We start from the raw sequence: 24,884 nt of genomic DNA, 5'->3' as shown, positions 1-24,884 counted from the left end.
TACAAACCTTAACTATATCATATTATTGTTAAAAAATGTATCATGTTTCCAACAAAATATTGTTATCCAACAGAATTCTGGAAGATTATCTGACACTCAAGACTGAAATGTTTTATTTTTACATTTTTTTTAAATCTTAAAATTAACTTTTGAACAGTTAATAGTAGTAAATAGTAGTATAACAGTGTATAATAACTCCAATTATTTAGCAAAGGAAAAAATTCCTACCATTTGGTGCAAGGAGCCAAACATGGTGTTACAGGGCACAACACAAAGGCAAGACAGAGGAAGCCCTAGCTGAAAAGCAAACATAGCAAAGTTGTCTACACACTAATGCAAATGTAAACATTAATGCAAACATTAGCAAACAACCCATTTTGTAGTATCATGCAATAATGTGAGACATTGTACTGTACCTGACTGCAGAGATGTTGTCCCAGGCCAGGTCTGCATGCAGCACTTTGGTAGATGACGGGATGTTTGGAGCTGAGCGCTGTGAAGCCCTCAGTGGTGAAGTCCTCATAGTGAGTGTTCATCACCAGCCGACACACCTTCAGCAGCCCCTCGCGGTCATCTTCATGGAAATATGCAGAGCCATTTTCATATCTAGGAAAAGAACAGAAATGATAAATACGCTTTCATAAATCAACATTATAATGCTTAATACTAGCAATAACAGTGTTGTTTAATGAATTAATTAAAAATAAAATAAATAAAAAATAATCAAATAAAACAGAAATTTGCATGAATTATTAACTTATTTTTTCTTAGTTTCCAGAGAAGATTCTATAAAAAAAAACTCTTCAGACATTAAATAAATAAACTAAAATTAATATGAAATATCATAATATACAATTAATTATTAATGGTATCAACTAATAATAATAAAAATAATAATAATTTAATAAATAATTAAAATATTTCAGCTAGATGATATGCACAAAGCACTAATTTTATTTAGTTTAACGTTAAAATTATAAAAACTAAAATTTTAAATATAAATGTAATAGAAACTACATTGTACTAAATTATAAAAACTATAAATATAAAAGTAACATAGTTTTATATCATTACATTTACAATGAAAATGTAAAAATAAAAATGACACCAAACCATTAATAAAACAAACAACGCTGAAATGAAAAATGTATACACTAAAGCCAAGTATGCTAAATAGACATATATACTAAACTACACATTTAAGACATACAATTTACTAGAGTAAATACTTAAAACTAAACTAAAAAAATTAAAACAAGAAAAAAACTAAACATTAATGAAAATGGATGTATTTGTCAGCAACCAAGGCTATGTTCATGGCAAGAAAAAATGTAAAATGTAAATTAAAAACCAATCCAAACTAATTAAAACTAATTAAACATTTGATAACTTTTTGTTATTATTAATTTTTAAAAAAGGACAAATATATTAGGCCATGGACATTATTATTTGCTTAATAGCATCATTCAAAAAAGTTTATATCAAATTATTATAACAGTGTAGAAACAAAGAGTTCCATTGTCCTCTTATTCAGCCTTAAATCTATCATCCTATCAACTTTAAATTACCAAAAAAGTGCTTATAAACCTGGGAAAGGAAAATCTCCCACCGAAACCACAAAACCTCATATACCTGAAAAGCCTGCAGAGCCAGAGAGTGGTGTCTGACAGGATGCGGGTGGTCAGTTTTCTCAATCGCTCTCGCTCCAGGACAGAAATATATGCGGCCAGACTGTGTCCTAACAGAGCCATGTGTCCCTGCTCTCCGACAAACTGCATCCTGCTAAACACACACACGTTTTAATGTTTATGACAACATACAGTGAGTTTAACACATGCTCTCAGTGCCTTATAATGGAGCTGCTCTGCTGTAGTGTCAACCTGTAGACAATGCAACAAAATAAGCGAAATTACCATAGATCTGCTTATTGAGTACAAAAGACCTAACTACAACTACTCTGAGACTTTTCCATTTGGTTTTCTTGGAAATGTGTATAACTTGAAAACTTTTTTTGTTTACCAGGTTTGTGTTTGCGGAAAATTTGTTTTATTTTATAAGTGATTGAGGCGGTTCATTCCCATGAGTAATTGATTTGATTTTTACCCAATTTAAATCAAAATTATTGTACTTTAGAGCTTTGTTTTGCAAAAATTGACAAATGGTCTGCTTAAAAAATGCTGTTGAGTTTTGACTGAAAGAAATCAAGGTTATTTTACCCCCTATAATAAATTTAAAATATTGATTCAAATATGTATTTTAAGTTTTTCTTTTACATTTACAAAAAGTAGTTTGAAATAATTTACTTAAAGCACTATTCAAACATTTATGGGGCCATTTCTGTTGCATCTGTGAAAGATTCTGCTCAAACAAAAGGGAAAAAATAAGATATATTAGAATTTAAAAAATGTTTTTCCTAAATACTTATGATGTATTGTATTACTATTTATTGTATTACTGTGATGTTAACACCAAATTTTCTTTCTTTTTTAAGTTTACAAAAGAAAATACATGAATAACTTACATTATCTATAATAAATAGAGATTTACAGATCTTGCAAACGCTTTTGTTTTTCCTTTAACAACAACAACTATAAACCGTAAAACATGGGGAGCTATAAATCCTTTTGAAGATTACCTTTAAAGAAGAAAAGATATAATTTAGACACATAAAATTACATTTAAAAATTACAATTCAAGAGCACATTGGTGAAATATACTCAATCCATTTACTCCAAATTAGAAAAAAGTTCAGTTTGTGTTCTTAATGACAAAAATGACACACAGTTGAAGTCAGAATTATTAGCCCCCCCACCCCCGAATTATTAGCCCCCCTGTTCATTTTTTCCCCCAATTTCTGTTTATCATAGAGAAGATTTCTTCAACACATTTCTAAACATAAAAATTGTAATGATGACAGTAAACAATATTTTACTAAATGTTTTACAAGACATTTCTATACAACTTAAAGTGACATTTAAAGGCTTAACTAGGTTAATTAGGTTAATTAGTAAGGTTAGGGTAATTAGGCTAGTTATTGTATAATGATGGTTTGTTCTGTAGACTATCGAAAAATATATAGCTTAAAGGAGCTAATCATTTTGTCGTTAAAAATTAAAAAACTAAAATCTGCTTTTATTCAAGCCGAAGACTTTCTCCAGAAAAAAAATATTGTCAGACATACTGTGAAAATTTTCGTGTTCTGTTAAAGATACACACAGAAAAAAAAATCGAAGAGGGGTAATAATTCTGACTTCAACTGCATATAGTGGGCCCTGTATCAATCCATACTTTAACTGTAGGTGACTCTAATTTTAATCAGTAATTTCTTTTTTAGCTACCAAGAAAATAAATAACAGTTTCTTGTCTTTATTAATTCATCCATCTGAATTTATAATAGCTAAATATAAAGATTCACAAGTGAAAGCAATTTCTACTTCAAAAATGGTGTCTAAATGTATTTTAATCTCTTTCCAGTATGAAGTTAATTTCAGACAATCCCAAAAACATGACAGTGATTAGCTACTTTTTCCCCACACATTCTCCAGCAGCTAGAACGCTACATTTTCAACTGGAAACAGTAGATGCATAATATTTTTGTAATAAATGTTTTAATCAATAAAACAAATCAAAAGAAGATCATTATTTTTAAACAAAATAATATAAACATAATAAACATCATAACATCTTTAAATGTTACTTTTAATTATTTTAAATTAATCCTTGCTGAAAAAAAACATTATTTAAATTTTATTTAAAAAGCAAAAACACATCTAACCAACCTTAAACGTTTTAAACAGAAGTTCATAATTTAAAAACAGTGCCAAAGGATTTGCTTCTTGGCTTCAGGATTAAAAGTAATGTTGTGACCTACCGGTGACCCTGCTCTTCATCATCTCCATGCATCAGGTTCTGCACAAGCTGAAGAATGCTGACAACATCCTGACCGCTGCAGGACAAACATGAAAAAAAAAAATGTAAGAGAGTAAAAATGTCCGTGAAGTGTTTTTAAATACAGCTTTAGATCACATGTAATCCCTTAGAAACACAGAGGAAGGCAGAGTTACAGATCCAGACACCAAACAGTGTCTATATAAAATGTATTACAGGTAAAAATGTCACTTACTCTCCTTGTAACGGTCCTGGAATCTCTTTCCAGCTCATCTTTCTTCCTTCCTGGCCCTGTTCGGTTTCCCTGAACATATAACAATACAGAGTTATACATGTTAAATTACAAAAAACCCTGTATATACAGTCAGTATATCATGAATATGGCTTAGTAGTAAACAAAACTGTAAAGAGATGAAAGTTTGTTTAATTCATGTTGCTTTACTCGCATAAAAGCCATCCACAATGTAAGAGACTGCACAACAGAACATTTAAAAAGATGTTAGCTAAATCTGTGATCCTTGGTGATTCATTAAACAAAAGCTAATACAGCTACTGTCTGTTTGAGAGTCAAAACCAATTGAATACCTGTGTCTCCTGACAATACACTTTAATCTTGTAAATTAAAGCGATGAGCCGGTGCGAAAAGCTAAACAGTATTTACAACATTAGTATTAGCCTTTAACTTACAGTCTCTGCAGATGCTATTGAGCATGGGTGTATGTCACGCATAGGGAATCTTTGTAAATAACACTGCAATCTTACATTATAAACAAACAGCATTATTTCAAATATCCAAACTGCTGTAAACACATTTCAGGCTGTCTGCAGAGGCTGCTGATTAAATATAATTCATTCAATCATTTTCTTTTCGGCTTAGCCCCTTTATAAATCTGGGCTTACCACTGCGGAATGAACCGCTGGATTAAATATAATAATAAAGGTAATACATGTCAAGTTCTGCAATATAAATGGAATATGAGACATATGTACATAACTCCAGAATTACTTCACAAATTTAATCCAAGCATTCCTGATCAATGTGTAAAGTGCAATAAAGAGATAGGAACTCTATATCATTGCTTAAGAGTCCTTTGGTTGAACATTTTTGGGAGAAAATTCTAAACTTTTAATCTATAGTATTAAAACCGGATATACCCAAATGTTCAAAACTGTGTATTCTAAATATTTGTCTTATTACAAGCACTTAAACTAGTTCAGATAAGAAACTGTTTACTTTCTGTTTATTACATGCACAACTTATAATAGCTTGTTTTTGGAAAATTACAGAAAGCCCGCATATTGGACAATGGTTGCGGGAATTATTTTATTGTTTGGCTTTAAAAGAAAATTTACTTAAATAGTCAAGGAAAAATCTGAAAAGGTTTTCAGAATTTGGGATCCCTTTGTAGGTTTCCTGAAGGAAGCTGATATAACTCTTTTCTCTGTATAACTTGTATTATCTGCTATTGATATACCGTGGTTGTTAATGATGTACCATTATATTGTATGCGCAAGTTCATGCATTACTTATATCTTTGTATATTTTTATTATTATTTTTTATTTATTGTCTTTTTTTTTCTGTCCATTTTTATTTTTATTCATTATTATTATTATTACTACAGTTTTGCATGTTTTGTTTTGATTTCATTTGTACATGTTAAAAGCTACTAAAATTAATAAAGACAGTGTTAAAAAAAATAAAGGTAATGCAAATAATGATCAGCTTCTTGCAAAGGAAGATTGTATCACTTTATAAGACCCCGATGTATCATCTGGAATCACAAGAATTAACTTTGTTTTGCCTGAATATGTTTTTGACTCTAAAGTGCCTTAAGTCATTAATTTGTGTATTATGAATGACCAAGGACCACAGTTTTGCTAAAACTTTTCAAAGTCAGATATATACCGCATGGCCTGAGGGTGTGTAAATGAACAGCAAACTAGCGTTTTTGGGTGAACTATCACTGATACACTTATATTATTAGCAACATGATGAAATGTGAAGTCTTACAATTTCCCACTTTCCAAGATCTTCATGGCATCAGAAAGATGGTTCCCCATTTCAGCCAACGTAGGGTCCATCATCTACAATAGTACACAGAAAAACGTACATGGTTATCCCTGAAGGGCATTGCACTGAAATACAGAATAAAACCCAAACATGATGACAATGCGTCTGTATCACATTTCATATAACATCAAATTCCTCGGGCATTAACACATCATATTTCACCTGTAAGGCACTTTCACTGCCTACATTAAAAAACAAATGAAGTAGGCCCTTGACCTTTTATGACTGTTGCGTTTTGAATATAGCACTACATTATTTGTAATTGTACATTGCATAATGTGAATGTAATTGTTACTTTCTCTCTTCACACACAGAATTCCTGATATTCAGGATGCAGGGGTGTGTTGAAGTCGAAAACCTGTCGGATGACAAGGCTCATTTCAATTCAGCAGCTCTCATCTGTTCGTCCAGACTAGGATAACACTGAATGTCAAGCCTTGTCCTGGAGCACATCCTGCTCAAACACAATCCCTCAATTTTGCAACACTGTGACGGTTGCCGTTTCAACACGGTTTTTAAGACTAAATTAGTACATGACAGACCACCAGCTATTAAAAAATCATTTTGCTCCAGCTCTTTTACATTGAGCGGTGCACTAAAGGAAACAGTCGACCGTGGTTTGTCCGGTGTATCTCCGCATCCTCCTCTCTATTGCAATGACAGCGAATGCTCTTCATGCACTTTAATCAAATGAGAGAGTCCTTCAGGAATGATCTACATTACATTACATTACATTACCTTCACGGGCGGCTTCTCCATGCGGCGTTAATAACCCAGTCGCAGGGACTCTCCGTGTCCCCGTGCGGTGTATTTTAGGGACGCGAATCCAAATAGCACCGGAAAATCACCTCGATTACCCTTTCTCTTCGTTATTTGTATAGTCAATTGAAATGTGCTACTTCCTGGTATCATGCCGCTCCACGCTGGCAACGCTGACGTAGCCTAAACATACGCCCCCTTAACAGTGTCCCTTTTTAGATAATGCACAGATATGCAATGATGCAGAGGAGTCAAGAGAAGCAAGACCCCGGTCTGTTCTTTGGGGGTGTTTACTTTAAAAGTATTAAGCCGAAAAACCTGATTTAGTGATGCTTTTATCGCATCACGTGGTCTCTGGCGTCGCAATCACATGCATTTATGATCGAGTTAAATAGACTGTCTTTCAATAAAACAAAGTATTACAATATGATTTAAGTTTTTATAAATATCATATACTCACATTAAAAACAAAAATAGCATATATAAATATAGTAAAAACCAAACCCTTGTGTTTTTATTCTTAAAATATCAAGGCTATTCTGAGTTCAGGAGCCGATAGTTCACCCAAAAATGAAAATTCTGCTCTTATTTACTCACTCTTTACTAGTTCGAAACGTGTTTGACTTTCTTTCTTCTGTTCAACACAAAAATGATATTATGAGGAATACTTGAAACCTAACCTTTACCATTGACTTGTTTTTACTACCATGAAATAGCCGCGTTTCCACTGTCGCTTCCGGGGCCTTATCGGTCCAAAGAGGGGTTTTCTCAGGCCAGGTTTTTAGCTTTCTTCAAAATATCTTCTTTTGTGTTTAGTACCACTTAAGGGCAAGTAAATAGTGAGCAAATTTATTTTTCTTTTGATGATCTATCCCTTTAAGAATTAGAAAATGTTTAAATGTGATTCGTTAGCTTTCCTCCAGCTTTGCTTTTGTTTTTTTATTACTGTAGTTATGAATGCAGTTTTATTTTGTCTATTAATTTAAAATTAATTAATATAAAAAAGATTAATTTTAAATGGCCTAAAGGTAACATCTAGGTTTTTTTTTGCCATGATTGAGCTCATAAAACATTTTAATTTAGAACCAAAATATGATTTGCATTAGATTTAAATCATTCTTTCGTTTGAAAGGTTTTTGCATATTATTTTGAATACTATGCTGTTTACCAAACTCAAATCAGATTAGTGTTTCTGATTCTGCTTGATTTGTTAAAATTAAATGTACAACAAATCTGAATCTGATTCACGTGTTGTTAACAAAATGTACAATCAAGTCATAAACTGTCAACTTTTTTGCAAAGTTGATGCTCTTTGAATAAGAAATTATTCAAAAATTATTTCTTGGGTTTACAAAAAAAATGTAAGCGATTTTAAACTATTTATTAGGGCTGAATTTAAACAAACAAATAAAGTTGAACATACTAAATTTAATTTGTGTGTTTACATTCAATCCATAAATTGTTGGCAACAATTTTACAGATTTTTTTTTCTTTTTTCTTAAGTGTATTTAATGAATTTCGATTCAATTTCAGAACTGAAATTTCTTGTTAGATTAAAATTCATTAATTCATTTTCTATTTGGCTTAGTCCCTTTATTAATCTGGAGTCACCAAAGTCGAATCAACCGCCAACTTATCCAGCATATGTTTTATGCAGTGGATGCCCTTCCAGCTGCAACCAATCACTGGGAAACATTCATACACACTCATTCACACACATACACTATACAGACAATTTAGCCTTCCAAATCCACCTAGCTATACCACATGTTTTTGGAGTGTGGGAAAAACCAGAGCACCCAGGGGAAACACAAGCGAACACAGGGAGAACATGCAAACTTCACACAGAAATGCGACTTTCTTGCTTTGAGGCGATCGTGCTACTCACTGTTCCACCGTGCTGCCACTGTCAGTTCAAATTGATTTTGCAAACTACACTGTACTTCAGCTAATTTATATAAATAATTTGTCCAGGAATTAGTCATTGCTAACACCCGTTGTCAACCAGTTTATTTGAGCTGAATTTAAACAAACAAATTAAGTTGTAGATTACTAAATTCAATTGGTTTGTTTAAATTCAACACAAATAAATTGTTTGCAACAATTTTGCAGACATCAATTTTTTCAGTGTAGTTCACTCATAATAAAATCAAAAGCACCCTCAGTTGAAGGTTTGATAATATTGAAACAGAACTGTCAAATGTGCCACTATTGCATGTTTATTTTTGCACTCTAGTGAGCATAAAAGGTTTCGTTTTACAACATGTTTTTTTTCAGCATTGAGCCATCACATGCATATCTTCTGGAGTACAGTAACAGTCACTCCTCCAACAATGTTTTCCAATAATGTGCACTGTTTGTTCTGTTATTATATTGCATTTAGATGACGTGGTGGCACCGAGTAGTGCTGTTCTTTACAGAATGAAGGTCACTGCTTCGAGCCTCAGCTGGGTCAGTTGGCATTTCTGTGTGAAGTTTGCATGTTCTCCTATATGTTTGCATGGGTTTCATCCAGTATGCCGGTTTCCCCCACAGTCCAAAGACATGCGATATAGGTGAGTTGAATGAATGAATATTACATTCATTTTAGGATATTATTTCTAATACAACATATTATTGTATAAAAAATTAAATATATTGAAATAAATGTAATATATCGGATATATCATTTAAATCTTTAAATGTCAGTAGTTGGTTACTGTTAAACTGTAATGTGGAATTTGTCAGGGCAAATGCTCATATACAACAACAAGCTATGTGTTAAAGTATGTTTGGCACTATGGTCTTCACCAGGGGTGCCCCCACGGGAATACATTATTGTGGATTGATTGGTGCCACTGACATAGCTGATTCACTGCCCTTCCCCCTCCCTGATTGTCGTTGACAGCACACACCTACAACATACAGCAATGGCAATTTAATATTTACCTTAAGGTACAGCAATAGAAGAAGCTGTATTTTTAATATTGTGGCTCAAAAAGGAATATGGATAAATTATATTATTAGGGTCTGTATAGTAAGTGTGTGTGTGTGTGTGTGTGTGTGTGTGTGTGTGTGTGTGTGTGTGTGTGTGTGTGTGTGTGTGTGTGCCTGTGTATAGTAATTTCCTTTTGTTCAGTTTGTTCATTTGTTTGTTTAATTAATTAATTAATCTTTATTAATTTTAGACATGGCATAAACTGTATGCTGTACAATGAAAGTATGTGAAAAATGACTGAAAAGGTATTTATTTATATGAAAGGTGTTTTTAAACTAAATATTGCTTTTTATTTGGTTTGCACATGCACTTGCTGATTTCAAGGAATACATTGCAATATTTTAAATAAATAAATAATTAATTAATTATATGAATTAAAGCCACATTTTTTCATTTACCAAAAACAAAAATGTAACATTACACTGAATGGATTATTTTTTGTGTGCCACACCAAGATTTGGTGTGGCCTCTTCTGGCCAACCCTAAGAAAATTTTCTGGGGGTGCCACTGGTCTTCACACATGAACATCCTTTTATAGGAAAGGTGCAAAGATGTTGTGAGAAATGAATTGTGCAGTGTAGAGAGCTTCAGCGAGGGACACACTTTGTGTATGCATTTTCTAGGCTAAGAATCTGAATAAAAATTTTTGTAATTACTGAAAATATTCTGAATTCCTTTTTTTTCAATTTAGAAATCAAGATATGGACAATTCTTTGAAAACAATAATTCATTGATTTTCTTTTTGGCTTATTCCTTTTATTAATCTGGGGTCGCCACAGCAGAATGATCCGCCAACTTATCCAGCACATGTTTCATGCAGCGAATGCTCTTCCAGCTGCAACCCATGGTGACCACACCCATAGACACTTAATCACACACATGTTTTTTGGACTGTGGAGAAATAATAATAATAATAATATCATTATTATATTGTGTTAAGCCTATGCAAATCGCATGGATGTGAACTTTAAGATAAATAAAACTTTTAAAGTAAAATAAAAATGAAACAGAATTCCATGTGGCATTAGCATTCAGAAACAAATTTGAGCATTTAAGCATCAGGTATTTGCGCTGATCGCATGAATATACAGATCTGTTACCTGAGTGTGGGCGGTCGATCGTTTTTACATACAGATCAAATGAAGGCGCGCCACCCCTGAACGCGCAGGAGCGCGCGGGCAGATTAATGTAGGATTTGAGCACTTGCCTATAAGTAACGGGAAACTGCTGATGGGTGTATGAACGCGCTCTGGAGCCTTTTAACTTAATTGCTAAATGGACTAATGAACCGTAATTCTTATGTTTGCCTCGCTCTGCCTTTTAAAGTCAAAGAAGATGGACTGAAGCAGAAGTACTCGATTGATCCGGCTTAATTTGGCAGCGCTTTGTAATGATCTTGTAATGTTTCTCAATGATGTTCACAATGAGCTGTCAAACTATTAATCCGTAATTTATCGTGCGTTTAAATATACTGGACAGAACATTCTGGAAACGCAAGTTTACCTCAATATTTGACTCGTCTCAAGCAAAAGGTCGTGTTTTATGAGCTTAGCCACGGCTGTCTGTCAATGACAGGTCACCTTTATGCCCATCGACGTCATTTACAAAGGTTAAAATAGCCTTCACCTATTTTGTGTGTTGTCGAACATGAGAAAGTCTTTTTTCAAGCGTTTAAAACGAGCAAAGATCCTGCCCTGGATCAGCAATGTGACTTTATACGGATGCCTGTTCGCCGGTGGGGATTTCGTCCATCAGTGCATCGCGCAAAGGGATGAGATGGATTGGAGACACACGAGGAACGTGGCGATCGTGGCTCTGAGTTTTCAGGGCAACTTCAACTACTTCTGGTTGCGAGCCTTAGAGAGTCGTTTCCCTGGAAGATCGGCCGGGATGGTGTTCCGTAAACTGGTTTTGGACCAAAGTTTTGCCTCACCTTTGGCGACCAGTGTCTTCTACACAGGTGCTGTATGAAGGTCAAATGACAGTCGCTTATTTGCTTGTTCAGTTCAAATTACTCGGCTCTTTGTTTTCACAGGTGTGAGTTTCTTAGAAGGCAAAGAGGACATATTTGAAGACTGGCGAGAAAAGTTCTTTAACACCTATAAGGTAGACCTATTTAACAAACACTTGTACCAACTTCATGATGAACTACTCCTTTCTTGTGAGAATGAGTCATTAATGCTGTCAACTACAGCAAGAATGTTTTTACAAATACTTTACTTTTAATATTATACATATAGCCTACCTACAGCTCTATAAAACAGCAATATTGAAGAATGTCATATTCAATCTGGGTTCCCATTAAATAGTTGTGTGTTTAATAGATGTCTAATGGACATCTAATTGTAGGCAGCTTGGCTCAATTAAAGCTAAACTTGGGCTGTCAGTGAAAATCTAATAGACATCTTAGAATAGCCCCAAACTAGTCGTCAAATAGACAGATTAGACAGACTTTATATGTGTAGTCATTCATTTCTGTAGATTTGATGACTAGTCTAGTTTTGGCCTATTTTTAGACATCTATTAGATTTTCACTGACAGCCCAAATTTAGCCTTATTTTAGCCAAGACGACTATGTTTAGACGCCTATTATACATCTATTAAAAACAAAAATGCTTGCTGGGTTGTAAGAGTGTCATAATTAGTTTAGACCTTCAGTCTAGGCTTAAATTTAAAGTGTGATTATTTTACACTGTTATTTTATTAACTGTTCCTTTTTTGTTTACATTGAAGTCTCATTATGATTTTAAAAATGTAAGGAAGACCACAGCATTTTTAAAGCCTTAGACAGTTAAAATGAAAATGACTGTTTACGGTTGGTGCAATAATAATTTACACCAGCATTAAAGTGCTTTACGATTAAACATGTCAGATAAAATTGTTGTGGTTTTTGTTTATTTTCATTGATATATTTAGTTTGTTTTCAAATGGTGGTCATTTTTTTTGCTCATTTAAGTTACTATGAAATTATTTTGGATGTGTCTAGCGTTTATTGACTAATAATCTAAATATATGTTTACTTTTCAGACTGGATTAATGTACTGGCCATTCATGCAGGTGTGACCCGCCTTCTGTTATACATATATACACAGACAAGAGTGCAGTAAACACTTCTGTGCTTTGCCAACATTTTTTCTCATCTCATTGAAATAGTTTGTTTATACTGACTAATCTGTAATGTCTTGCAGTTCCTGAATTTTGTTCTGATGCCTCTCTACCTGAGGACAGCGTTCATGGGCTGCTCAGCGTTCGTATGGGCCACGTTTTTGTGTTTCTCTCGACAGAGTGGAGATGGGACCGCAGCAGTGGCCTTAGCTTGGGTAATGGCCCCCAAGAAACGGCTTCTACATCGCAGTACAGACGAAGAGAAATAGACACATAGTGGCGTACATATACAACATTGTGCCTTTGCAAAAGGACAGTTAAGTCCCACAATGGTACTATATTGAGTCTGTTGGGTTTATGGATTGTTGCCACTTATGGTTGTATTAAGAATGATAACGGGTACGTGTTTAATTTATATTTATGCTGAAACAACACTATATAGTTGTATGTGATTTAATTTATTAATGGAAGGACGATGAATTGTGACTTTATGTATTTTGCTGTGTGGTGCCCGAAGGGTCTTGTGTCATTGTGCCCCAGGTCATTAGATTGCTATTCAACCCAAATACCTTACTGATTTATTTTTAAAATGATTATAAAAGTTCATGAAGTGTGTTGTATTTTTTTATTTTCTCTTTTCAGAAATGAAGGTGCATTCACTTGAAAGGTTTATATTAGGCTACATGCATTTACTCAAAAGTGATGCAGCTTTTAAAAGATTGGTTTGTATGAAAAAATATATATATATATTAAATTCAACTTTGAAATCTGGACTTTACTAGAACTTCTATGTTAAGCAGCTTTGACACAATCAACACTGTAAAAGTGCTATAGAAATAAACACATTGAATTGAATATTGTAATACATATTATTATATAAACAGTATTTCACAGTTTACACTGCATCTATTAGCTAAATCAGTGGTTGTTTCAGATGAGTGAGGTGTTTAAACATTTAGAATTTGGAACTATGACAGCTTAATGTAGATTTTATGAGATATTGAGGGTGATGCTGGGTAACAGATAAACAGCTTTTCCGGTACTGATTGTCTGTGTTGGATTAGGCAGGATCACATGTTTGCTAATCTTTGAAGGGTAAAAATGTCTGGTGTGCGCTCTCTGTCTGCAATATATGACCTCTGACAAGTAGAGAGAATATTTTTATGATTTTAGCAGATTAGTTTCAAAAATGCCTTTTAGGTAGTACTTTATTTTTATTATGAGTTAAGTAGATTAGTTAGCATGAAAATACTAATAAATACTAATAAAATACTAATAATACTACAAAAATACTATAAAATGTTAAATAATCTTAGATAAAGTTACAACATTTTTACATTAACAAATAATGTTTTAAAAATTGTAGTAAACATGAATCTGAGCTAACATGAACTATAATGAAGAACTGTTTAACTAACATTAACAAAGACACAGATACGGTTACAAAAGTATTGTTCAATGTAAGTAAGAAATAATTGATGATGGAACAAATAATTATTTGAAATTATTGCACACCTGAGATGGTGATGCAGACTTATTATTCAATTTTTGGCTGTTAATTCATATAATATGAAACTGTAATGCCTTCGAATGTTAAACCAGAAAATTAGAATCAAGCATTTACCAGCCCCGTTATGTTTACTTTAATTATTGCAACTTTATGGTGTTTTCCTTTTACATATTGGTTTAGAAAATTATTTTATTTCAGACAAGTTAATAAGGATTTGAATAAAAAATCTAAAGTTGTTTCATTCGGCTGTGTTTTCATAATTGCAATAATTACAAAACCACTTATATTTAATTTTTTAGATGCAATTTCCATGTTAACCTTTTAATTGCATTTATAACAAGTTGAAAGTGGCCATTCCCATTTCTAAATATTCATTCATTCATTCATTTTCCTTTGGCTTAGTCTCTGATTATCAGAGGTCGCCACAGCCGAATAAACCACCAACTATTCCAGCATATATTTTACGCAGTGGATGCCCTTACAATCACAACTCAGTCCTGAGAAACACCCTCTATCATCTACTCACACTCACACACTATGGCTAATTAACCTATAGTCTTTGGACTTTGGGGGAAATGGGACCACCTAGAGGAAACCCAAGCAAACATGGGGAGAACATGCAAACTCCACACAGAAATGCAAACTGACCCAGCTGGGACTCGAACTAGAGACTACTTGCTGCGAGTGCTAACCACTGACCCACTGTGCTACCCATTTTTAAACATTAACACTGCAAAATTCTTGATACTCAGGGCAACTATTTGACCAATGTCTTTTTAGCAGTGTTGGTTTGGCTACTTTCCTATTGAAAATGGGCCACAATGTTGTACCTTGTCCTAATTAGTTGCCCTGTCACCAGGTTGCCCATTGATGGCATCCTTTTCCAAAGTTGCCCGGCAACATTGCTAAAAAAGTCTGCCCTGCAAGTGTAGCATAAGCATCAGCATAAGTCACGACAACATTTTTTTGTTGCTTAACAAAAGTCAATCACAATTCTTCGCTTTTTGTTTGAAGTGACTAATGTAAATTGAAATGACCTATTAAGTTGATTCAACTTAATAGCCTAATTGAAGCTACATTTTCCTTTTCTGCCTACATCTAAACTTTACATTTAGATGGAAAATCTTTTCCTTTACTGTCACAAAATAACTAACCAAATGACGATTTGATTAAACAATAACAAATTAAACATTATAGAAAATAAGCAAGATGGCAGAAAGATTTTGATAGACATAAGATTGTTTACTTATTTAACTATTGCTCACTCACTTTCTTTCCTTCAGTTTATTCCCTTTATCAGGGGTTGGCAACATATTTTCAGAGATAGTTTCCCCATAAATAAAACTTCTGGCATCATCAACACAGCCTTAGCTTTACACAAACTTGCATAGGTATGAGTTAATTTGAAAAATTATGGAGACCAGTATCGATTGACTTCCATAGTATTTGGTGTTTTTTTTTCTACTATGGATGTCAATGGTTACAGGTTTCCAACATTGTTCAAAATATCTTCATTTACAGAAGAAAAAGAAAACCATAAAGGTTTGTCACCACTTGAGAGTGAGCAAAAAGTGTTTTTTTAATTTGGGGTGAAAAGTTTCTTCAACCTCTTAAGGCTCAAGGTGTTTTTTTACAAGCATTTTTTTATTTCTCTTTGTTATTTGGGCTTATTGGAACCTAATTAGAATAAAACCTAAGTATCATCTTTTGATATAATGTGCTTTTAGAGAAAAATGATATCCATATATAAGGACTCGTGGTTTGAATTTAAATAAAACACTTTTCCTGACTGTTTTTTTAATGCATTTATAACATATAATTCTTTTTGAACATGGTTTGACTATCAAGAGAGTGAAAGCAAATGCCCCCTCTCCCCCCCATTTTGGACAGTTAAAAATAGTGTTTGCGACATTCCATATGCTGCAAAACAGTTGTAGGATAACACCATGTCTGTAACAAAATATAAAACATTTAAAGTTTTTTAAATAGCCACTTAAAAGCTAAAATGTGCTGTCCACGTATGTGGCTACTCAAGCCTTGGGAGGTTAATTATTATTTACATTTTATATATATTATCATATTTAATTGGCATTTTATAATTTTTAGCAGCAGCAGTCAAGAAAAATCTTTCATTAAAATTATCCCTACATTATTGAACGACACATATTTAGGACAATTTAAAAAAAAAACTTTTTTGACCCACTTAAAATGTTTACAACTGTATATTGTTGCTTCAATAAATCATAATTTATAGTTATAGCCTACGTTATCACAGAACATTGACCTGTAAGGATCTGTTAGTGTTTTACAAAAGCTCCACAGGTTTACACATCATCATCAACTGAGTGTAGCCTACTGTAAAACTGTAAGGGTGTATTCTTCATACTGTACCTGAAGAACGGCCCTCGGTGTCCTGCATGTATGTGCGTGTGCGTGTGATAGAGAGAGTGTGTACTTATGGTTGACTGTCTCTAGGTGAGTGTGTGAAGACTCTCCCACCGCTCATGCCACTCCCTTCAGGTGAACGGAAAGCTCCTTCCTTCTCGCTGCACGTCTATAAAACAAACCAAAAACAATCCAAACCTCTTCCAACGTCTGCACCCAAACGGCTAACATTTCAAAAACACAAATTCAACATTTCTGAAGGACTAAAAAAAACTATAAAAACAGGCTGGAGATGGAGGCAGCGCCGGGCGGTCTCGGGCGCTGTTCGTGCGCGTTCTGGCTCGCCGTGTCTTTCGACGTGCTCGGACTCATCATATTGTTGCTCGGCGTTTTTGGAGATCTCTTCTTCTATGACTTTTTAATATACGCGGGAGCCATCATCATATTCCTGAGCCTCATCTGGTGGGTTTTCTGGTACACGGGTAATATCGAGGTGCCTCCCGAAGAGCTTGAGGATGATGTGGGCTTGCTGAAAAAGGGTAGGGGTTTGGCTGGAGTGGTCAGGAGGTTCTCCAGTCGCCTCTCCAGCGGCATCAGGAACTCTTTCAGGAGAAATGGGGGACCCAGAGGTCAAGGTGCGACGCCTGGTCAGGGGAAGCACAGAAGAGAAGTGCCAGTGACTCTTGCAATGACCTCTCAGGATAATGTGAGCACTGTTTCTGGGGCAGTGACCGGAGAGACTCAGGCTATATGAACCACCATGTACAGGTTAATAACACAGTCATGTTTTTATTGTTTTTACAACAATTCCAATGTCACTAGTTGATCAATTCATGTTTGACCAAATCAAATATGTCAGATGGTGTCCTAAAAGTGTGTTCCACTCCTTCTTGATGATAATTGTCACATGGAGATTTTAAAAGTATCCACAGAGAGACAGAATGCATGTACAGTTGTCCTGAAAGTGTGTTTTATTCTCTTACTCATTGTAATATTTGTCACATGGAGATTTAAAAATCATCCATAGAGAGAAAGAAAACATGTCAAGTTGACCTGAAAGTGTGCTTTGCCTCTTAATCATGATCATATTTGTCACACAGACATTTAAAAATTATCCATAGAGAGAAAGAAAATGTGTAAGCGAAATGACTTTGAGGAAGTATTTGCATAAGTAAAGACAGATCACTCGGTTAAACATCAACCATGAAACCTTATAGCTCAACGAAGGACAACAGTAATGTAAAATACAACAGATGTACTGTATAGGCCTATTAATATTTATGAGACAGATTCATCCTGACAATGTATATTGTGAATATTCTTCTTATAATTTAATAGAACAGAATATAATAGATTTATTATATATAAGAGATGCGTTGACAGGCTGTTTAGCAGTCCGCAAGGTTTTTTAAGGACAAACACAAATAGTTGCAAATAAAAATTAACAAGAAGAAAGGTAATGCAACACAACGGCTAACTCATAATATGGGTATGATTTACACACTGGTATTACTAAGTTACAACATGAAAGACAATAAAGTAAAATAAGGGATTTATAAATTGTGAATAAAGTGTGTATGAAAGTATAAAAATGGCTTGTTTTCATACAGAGAGACCTTTTGAAAACAGCAATAAGCTTTATAAATAAAATGTTCTTGTTTTATTTTAACAGGCTACAGAAGAGGATAATCAACCATGACAATGCCTAAGCAGAGTTTTATTTTTTTTTCTCTTGTTGAAATATGATTTTATTTTTTTGATATTGTTGTTTTTATCACAAGTGTTTACAATTGTGTATTATGTAAAATACTCTTTTGTTGATTTGTTTTGTGCTTTGTACTCTATTTTGAAATTATGCATTGACAAGAGCAGCAATAAATGATTATGTATTTTCCTACATTTATTTGTGTGTTTTATAGGCCTTAGTCTATGGAGCCCGGTCAGTCTCAAAAATAATACATTTACAAAATAAAAAAACATGCATACACAACACAATTCACATTTACAAAATCCAATTTGTAAACACACAATTTGTGATTTCAAAAGCCAAAATCAAAAAAAATGTTCGCCAAATGAATTGGATTTGTGTATTTATGAATCTTGTTTTGAATTTATGAATTCGATTTGCATATTTTGTAATTTACTAATTGTGTATTTATGAATCGTGTTTTGGGCGATGCGGTGGCGCAGAAGGTAGTGCTGTTGCCTCACAGCAAGAAGGTCGCTGGTTTGAGCCTCGGCTGGGTCAGTTGGCGTTTCTGTGTGGAGTTTGCATGTTCTCCCTGCGTTAGCGTGGGTTTACTTCGGGTGGTCCTGCTTTCCCCCACATTCCAAAGACATGTGGTACAGGTGCATTGGGTAGGGTAAATTGTTCGTAGTGTATGAGTGTGAATGAGTGTGTATGGATGTTTCCCAGAGATGGGTTGCAGCTGGAAGGGCATGCGCTGCGTAAAACATGTGCTGGATAAGTTGGCGGTTCGTTCAGGATTAATAAAAGGACTAAGCCGAGAAGAAAATAAATGTATGAATCGTGTTTTGAATTTATGCATTGGATTTGCATATTTTAGAATTTACGAATTCAATTTACGAATTGATTTTATGTTTTTTTTTAATCGTCTTTTGAACATACAAACTGCATTTTGTGAATGTGAGCTTCGTTTTGGATGTATTGGTTCCATATAAGTCTGACATGGGTTTCAAACAACAAGCGATCACAACCCGGACATGTTTTAGTGTCCTGCTTTTATTGAATCTCAAACATTTCTACTGTACAACCTTTGGACAGTTAGAAGTGCTATTAGCTTTGCTTCCTCTTATCTTTGTTTGCTCATACCAATTTAGAACCAACGGGTGTAAATGAACAGGATGGGTGGCAGACAGTTTGATGTTTAACTCTACGACAGCCCTCGATGTTTCGCAACAGTTTACATATATTTATGTTAAGCTTTGGGTGTTTTAGCTTTATTTCTCAGTAGGTGGTTCATGTCTTTTATGTGATTTTACATGTGTTCATACATGGCATCACTTGTTGAAAATTGCACACTTAAGCTACATAAAGCAACTGTAGATGTGTTTACTGAGAAAGCAGGTTTCTTAATGAACTTTGATATATAGAACTGGGCATGGGACGATAACTGGTTTTAAGGTTTACCACGGTTTGAAAAAGTCAAGATTTTAAAACCACTAAAATTTACTGTTTTACTGTTCCTAAGGATTTCAAGTTATTTTAATGTATTTTTTATGTGTTGTAAGAAAATCAGTGTTTTTAAATCTAATATAGCTAGCAGAAGTCAATGATTTATTTAAACTATTTAGCCTGACATGTTTACCTTTCCAAAATATTTTAAATGTGAATTGTAAATTGAAGAAATGTCAAATTAAATACTGTATATTGTGTTTAAAATGGAAAAATGTGCTACTTTTACTAAGACATTAAAAAGTGAAATATTCTAGAGCTGTAATCAAAATACCTTGATATGATTTTTATCCAAGGTTATCATATAGTCACAAACTTATACCGGCCCATGCCTGTATAGAACTCTCAAATCAGCATTCTAGGGTGAAACAAAAACAAGATTTCACACAACCCAAAGTATAAAAAAAAGGAATTATATGTAAATTGTTTTGTGACATTAATTTTGTGAAAAAAAATAAATAAACAAATGCCACGAGTCTGAAATAGAAAACATTTGGTTATGAAAATTCTTAACATTGACAATGTTTTTTGTTACTACATTCACTCATTTTCTCTTTGGCTTTGTCCCTTTATTAATCCGGGGTCGCCACAGCGGAGTGAACCGCCTGTTTTTTGTTACTTCATTTTATTAAAACAGGCTAATTATATTTAAATTTTTACTTTTAACTTATGTGAGATTTATATATTTTAAGTCAGTTAACATATTGTGAGTGGAAAAGAATTGTGAAGTTAATTTGATTCAACCTAAATAAATAAATAGTACAAATATTTGTATAGGGATCCACCATATAACCTATAATTGATCTCTATCTAATCTTATATAGAGAAAGTACAATATTATATTCATTCATTTTCTTTTCAGCTTAGTCTCTTTATTAATCAGGGATCGCCACAGCGGAATGAACTACCAACTCATCCAGCATATGTTTTACACAACGGATGCCCTTCCAGCTGCAACCCATCACTGGGAAACACTCATAAACTCTTGCATTCACACACAGACACAGCCAATTTAGCTTACCCAATTCACCTTTAGCGCATGTCTTTGGACTGTGGGGGAAACTTGGAGCACCCGGATGAAGCCCACGCCAACACGGGGAGAACATGTAAACTCCACACAGAAATGCCAACTGACCCTGCTGATGCTCGAACCAGCGACCTTTTTGCTGTGAAGTTATCATGCTACCCACTGTGCCAAAGTGTTGTAAAGTGTTACCATATTCACTTTATCATAGACAAATCGTAAATGTTAACACTCAATTTTGTAATATACGTAGGCAACCTTTTGCCATCTGTCTGTCCACCAAGGAGCCCCGTGATGAACAATATTATTGTAAGCAAAGCAAGACAACATCAAGTCATCATTACACTTCAAACCACAAGGTGGCAGAACCTTTCTTTAACACAACCTCCATTTCTGTAACACAACTGAACTAAACCGGCTGCTTCCGTAACAACAAAACAGAGCTTCCGGTTGGCGTATCGCGGCATGGTCACGCATGTGACAGCTACATTATGCGTATAATGCTTAATTTAGGTATATATTTATTTGATTAAATACTGTTTGGTAAGTGCCGATTAATTACCTCGCGTAATTAATTGTAATAACAACGAGCAGTCGTTAAAGATCTTCGCACATCATATATGCTGTTGTTTATATTTACGTTATGTGTGTATTTGTATAGGCAGTGTTTACATAATAAACTGATAAACGGATACATTTGACAGCTGTTAGTTGTCGTTGACAATATTGTCATATTGTTTTATCTGCTTTCAGAACATTGTGTTTCTCATACATAATGGAGATTGAAGGCAGAGATTTCATCAATACACCACCATTGAAAACGGTGCGCTTTGGAGGCACAGTTGCCAATACTTTGGCTAAACTACAAAAGGTGCGTTAGACTAACTTAAATTATAAAAAACATTACAACGTATGAGTATTACTATCTGTAATACATGCCCTGACATGTTCTGATTCAGGGCGACACAAGCGACTATGAGCTGATAAAACATCAACTCTCAGACCCGGATATTAAGGCGAGTCTTATTTTTATTCACTCTTTCGGTCTTAAAATGAAGTTCAGGACTGTTTAGTTTCAATTCAGTAGCAGTGTATGTCAATGTTTTAATTTTCATGTTATCAGTTATTGTCAATAATGCTGTTATTTAGCTCTGTTGAGTTCAGTGTTAAGTCAATTTCAAGTAGTTGGAATAATTATTTTAAAAGTCATATTTTTTTCCTTAAGGTGCACTTAGATAAACCCACTCACAAATATTGAACTAAAGTTGGTTTTATATTCGCACATACAGACTTTCACCTTAATAATATAATTTCAGAAAAGTAGTCTTTCCAAATTCTAAACAGGAAAACCATATTAGCAACCAAAGACTACCCAAGTACAACACTATTCACAGTCAATCAAATAGTGCTAATGTTGTTTTGAAGGCATTCTTGCATGCAATTTCAGACCGAATATTCAAAGTAGCTTGTCACAAATTGTCACTGTTTAAAAAGGAATGAATGTGTGAATATAAAACCAACTTTACCTCATTCTCACAAATCAGTATGAGAGCAATTCTATGCAAATGTCAACCTTGCCATGAAAATAAAAGTTTCCAGCAAAATAGCAAACATTTTTTTTTTATGTAGGCTTGTATTGTACAGTACTGTAAAAATACTTCAATGTCTTTGTCAATGTTTTCAAACAATTATATTTGATTTATTAAAGTCACACAAGTGCCACTTTTACATTGGTCACATCCAGAACAGAAAGATAACAAAGCTTTTTCCTCATAAATGTAAAATAAAATAAAATCAATCATTTTTGTTCTATGGAGAGACAACTCTTAGCATTTTCATTAGCATGTTGCAATATTTCTTTAACTTTTCTACAAAGTATGTTGTATACTGTAAACTCGCAAACTTTTTTAGTCACATCCATGTTTATTTTCCTTATTTAAAATATAAAATATGTTTACAGATTGATATTTTTCTGATCCCATAACTCATGTGGTTGGTTGATTTGGAAATTATAAACAGATGTTTTAATATATGTCATAGGTCTCAAACTCAATTCATGGATTTCCACAGCTCTGCACAGTTTTGCTTTAACCCTGATCAAACACAGATGATCCAACTAATGAAGGTGTTCATGACTCTTTTGAACACCTCAATTATTTGGATCTCCTGTGTTTTATCAGGATTTGAGAAAAACTATGCAGAGCTGTGGCCATCCAGGAATTGAGTTTGAGACCTATGGTATATATAGATATATACATATATACTTTCTACATGAATTTATGTTTTGAAGTTTTAGATGATTTTGAGATGACTTCAAATGTCACATCCATAACGCTGGAATTGCTCATAAGTGATTCATTGATAAATCGACTGAATCAGAATGAATACTGGAGGCTGTTAATAAATTTCTGTTTTCATTGTCGTGCTTATCTCATTGCAGGATGCTCAAATTATCAACTGGTTGCAGGAATTTAGGACATGTGTCACTCAGCTTGGCAAAGATCACGAGCAATTAGTATATGTTGTTTTGGTGAGTGAAAGACTAATCTGTCTAAAGTTATATTTCAAAGCTATCAGGTCTCTAATGCAGCAAATATTTCCTGATACAGAAACTGCCGTGGCTTGGTCGCAGTCAGGCTGTGGTGGAAGAATATTTGGCTTTTCTGAGTAACCTGGTGTCGGCACAGACAGTTTATCTCAGAGCTTGTCTTCGAATGGTCGTCACTAATTTTTCACCGAGTAAGATTTATTATGATTTCTTGTTAGCACTTCACTGCTTTCACATTGTATAACATCATGTAAAAATCATGTTTATTTTCCTTTTTTCGCAGAGAGAATCAGAATCCAAGAAGGAAATGTGGATATTTCAGATTCTGATGATGAAGATGAAAGTTTGTAGACTTTTTTGTGATATTAATTATGTGTGATTTGTGACAGTTTCTTTAAGGCAAGTCATTTCACTCGGCGGCCGTCTTTCAAATGCCTCTCGTTTAGTATGCTCGGGCATTCTTATTGCATGGAGAAGCATCAAATTCTCTAAAATTGTTTGCCTAGCTTACTATTGAATTTCATATTAGAAATCACCAATAAAAGTAAACAACAACTGTCCTTTTAGTTTCATTTTTAAACATTCAAATTACACAAACTCTGCAGAAACTCATGTCTGGTCCAATCCCCTCTCCCGGAATATTGTCAGTCCATAGCGATTGGTGATTGGCTTCTGTACTTGAAGGAACGCTTTATTCGCCATATAGTGATCAATGATGGCTCCTTGCCATATTGACCGTTACACTTTTCCCTATTCAAAAAGACACGAGTGACATGTCTTGTGTATCCTGTAGTCTTTGTTTGTGATCACTGGTGTTTTGACTGTTAATTTTGTTGATGTACCATTTTATACATTTTAATGGTCTACCCTTATACTTTAGTCAGAATATATGAGAGTTTGTTGTTTGGCTAAAAAATTTTGCTGCTATTATTGATTTTTTGATTATTGATTATTCAATCTCATCGCAATATTTTGAGATAAATAATCATTGAGCAGTATTAATTTACTATTATATTATATCATTATATTGTATTGTGCTATATTATATTAAATTATATTGTTCATTATGAATAGTGGTATATTGTCTTATAAATAGTTTGTTAGCTGTTAACTACTCTTTCTCTCTATAGACTGTTAGCATTAATGAAATAAGAGCAGAGGGTCACTAATCCACCTTCTGTTTCACACAGTAATTAATTTTCTTTTCACATTTATGCAGATCTGCCAAGGACATTTGATAATTGTCATCAAGCTTTACAGCTTATCGCAAGATATGTTCCTTCGTAAGTGTCCTACAAAACCCCCAAAGCTTTTTTATTTTTGTTTTAGTAGATAAATACCTATCTTTTAACTTACAAACACTTTTGCTTGCTCTGTCAGAACCAGTCGGTTCCTGATGCCAATCCTCACTGACAAGTTT

General features: G+C 33.9%; 4 protein-coding genes across 14 annotated transcripts in view; 3 read left to right on the top strand and 1 right to left on the bottom strand.

Annotated features, from left to right (window-relative positions):
- Window positions 1-17,399, bottom strand: part of pdxdc1 (pyridoxal-dependent decarboxylase domain containing 1) — a 38,427-nt gene extending 21,028 nt beyond the window's left edge. For 3 of the 10 annotated variants that reach the window (XR_015479754.1, XM_087242531.1, XM_087242529.1), the window contains exons 1-7: window positions 6,699-6,809; window positions 5,901-5,974; window positions 4,124-4,192; window positions 3,872-3,946; window positions 1,633-1,779; window positions 417-606; window positions 229-297 (exon numbers count right to left, since the gene is read on the bottom strand). Coding sequence is in view for 9 of the 10 variants with exons in the window: in XM_087242531.1 (XP_087098657.1) it covers window positions 229-297; window positions 417-606; window positions 1,633-1,779; window positions 3,872-3,946; window positions 4,124-4,192; window positions 5,901-5,974; window positions 6,699-6,719 (645 nt within the window). In the remaining variant the exon portion in view is untranslated. Of the gene's footprint in view, window positions 1-228; window positions 298-416; window positions 607-1,632; window positions 1,783-3,871; window positions 3,947-4,123; window positions 4,193-5,900; window positions 5,975-6,698; window positions 6,820-16,702 lie in introns of those variants that run through there. The other 7 variants (XM_087242530.1, XM_087242528.1, XM_087242534.1 and 4 more) reach the window with 5 other exon arrangements.
- On the top strand, window positions 10,898-13,405 carry mpv17l (MPV17 mitochondrial membrane protein like). Its single transcript, XM_087244847.1, has 4 exons — window positions 10,898-11,656; window positions 11,732-11,802; window positions 12,724-12,753; window positions 12,885-13,405. Exons 1-4 carry the CDS (start codon window positions 11,344-11,346, stop codon window positions 13,068-13,070), a joined length of 600 nt encoding a protein of 199 aa, XP_087100973.1. The 5' UTR covers window positions 10,898-11,343; the 3' UTR covers window positions 13,071-13,405.
- On the top strand, window positions 16,875-18,591 carry si:dkeyp-72e1.6. The gene is made up of 2 exons (NM_001386432.1): window positions 16,875-17,464; window positions 18,369-18,591. Exon 1 carries the CDS (start codon window positions 16,989-16,991, stop codon window positions 17,448-17,450), a length of 462 nt encoding a protein of 153 aa, NP_001373361.1. The 5' UTR covers window positions 16,875-16,988; the 3' UTR covers window positions 17,451-17,464; window positions 18,369-18,591.
- A 2,764-nt stretch (window positions 18,592-21,355) lies between these two features.
- The window catches only part of rrn3 (RRN3 homolog, RNA polymerase I transcription factor), a 13,433-nt gene continuing 9,904 nt past the window's right edge, over window positions 21,356-24,884 (top strand). Inside the window, exons 1-8 of one of the 2 annotated variants that reach the window (XM_087244846.1) lie at window positions 21,356-21,429; window positions 21,670-21,787; window positions 21,876-21,932; window positions 23,357-23,446; window positions 23,526-23,655; window positions 23,748-23,807; window positions 24,684-24,747; window positions 24,845-24,884. The exon at window positions 24,845-24,884 is cut by the window's right edge and continues 30 nt beyond it. In XM_087244846.1, the coding sequence (XP_087100972.1) occupies window positions 21,692-21,787; window positions 21,876-21,932; window positions 23,357-23,446; window positions 23,526-23,655; window positions 23,748-23,807; window positions 24,684-24,747; window positions 24,845-24,884 (537 nt within the window). In that variant the 5' untranslated portion in view covers window positions 21,356-21,429; window positions 21,670-21,691. Of the gene's footprint in view, window positions 21,460-21,669; window positions 21,788-21,875; window positions 21,933-23,356; window positions 23,447-23,525; window positions 23,656-23,747; window positions 23,808-24,683; window positions 24,748-24,844 lie in introns of both variants that reach the window. The other variant, XM_087244845.1, reaches the window with a different exon arrangement.

This window comes from Danio rerio, chromosome 3 (genome assembly GCF_052040795.2).
Source record: "Danio rerio strain M-AB ecotype USA chromosome 3, GRCz13ab, whole genome shotgun sequence".
Classification (NCBI taxonomy): Eukaryota; Metazoa; Chordata; class Actinopteri; order Cypriniformes; family Danionidae; genus Danio; species Danio rerio.
Note: the sequence above shows the minus strand (reverse complement) of the source record. Positions and strands in the feature narration are given on the sequence as shown.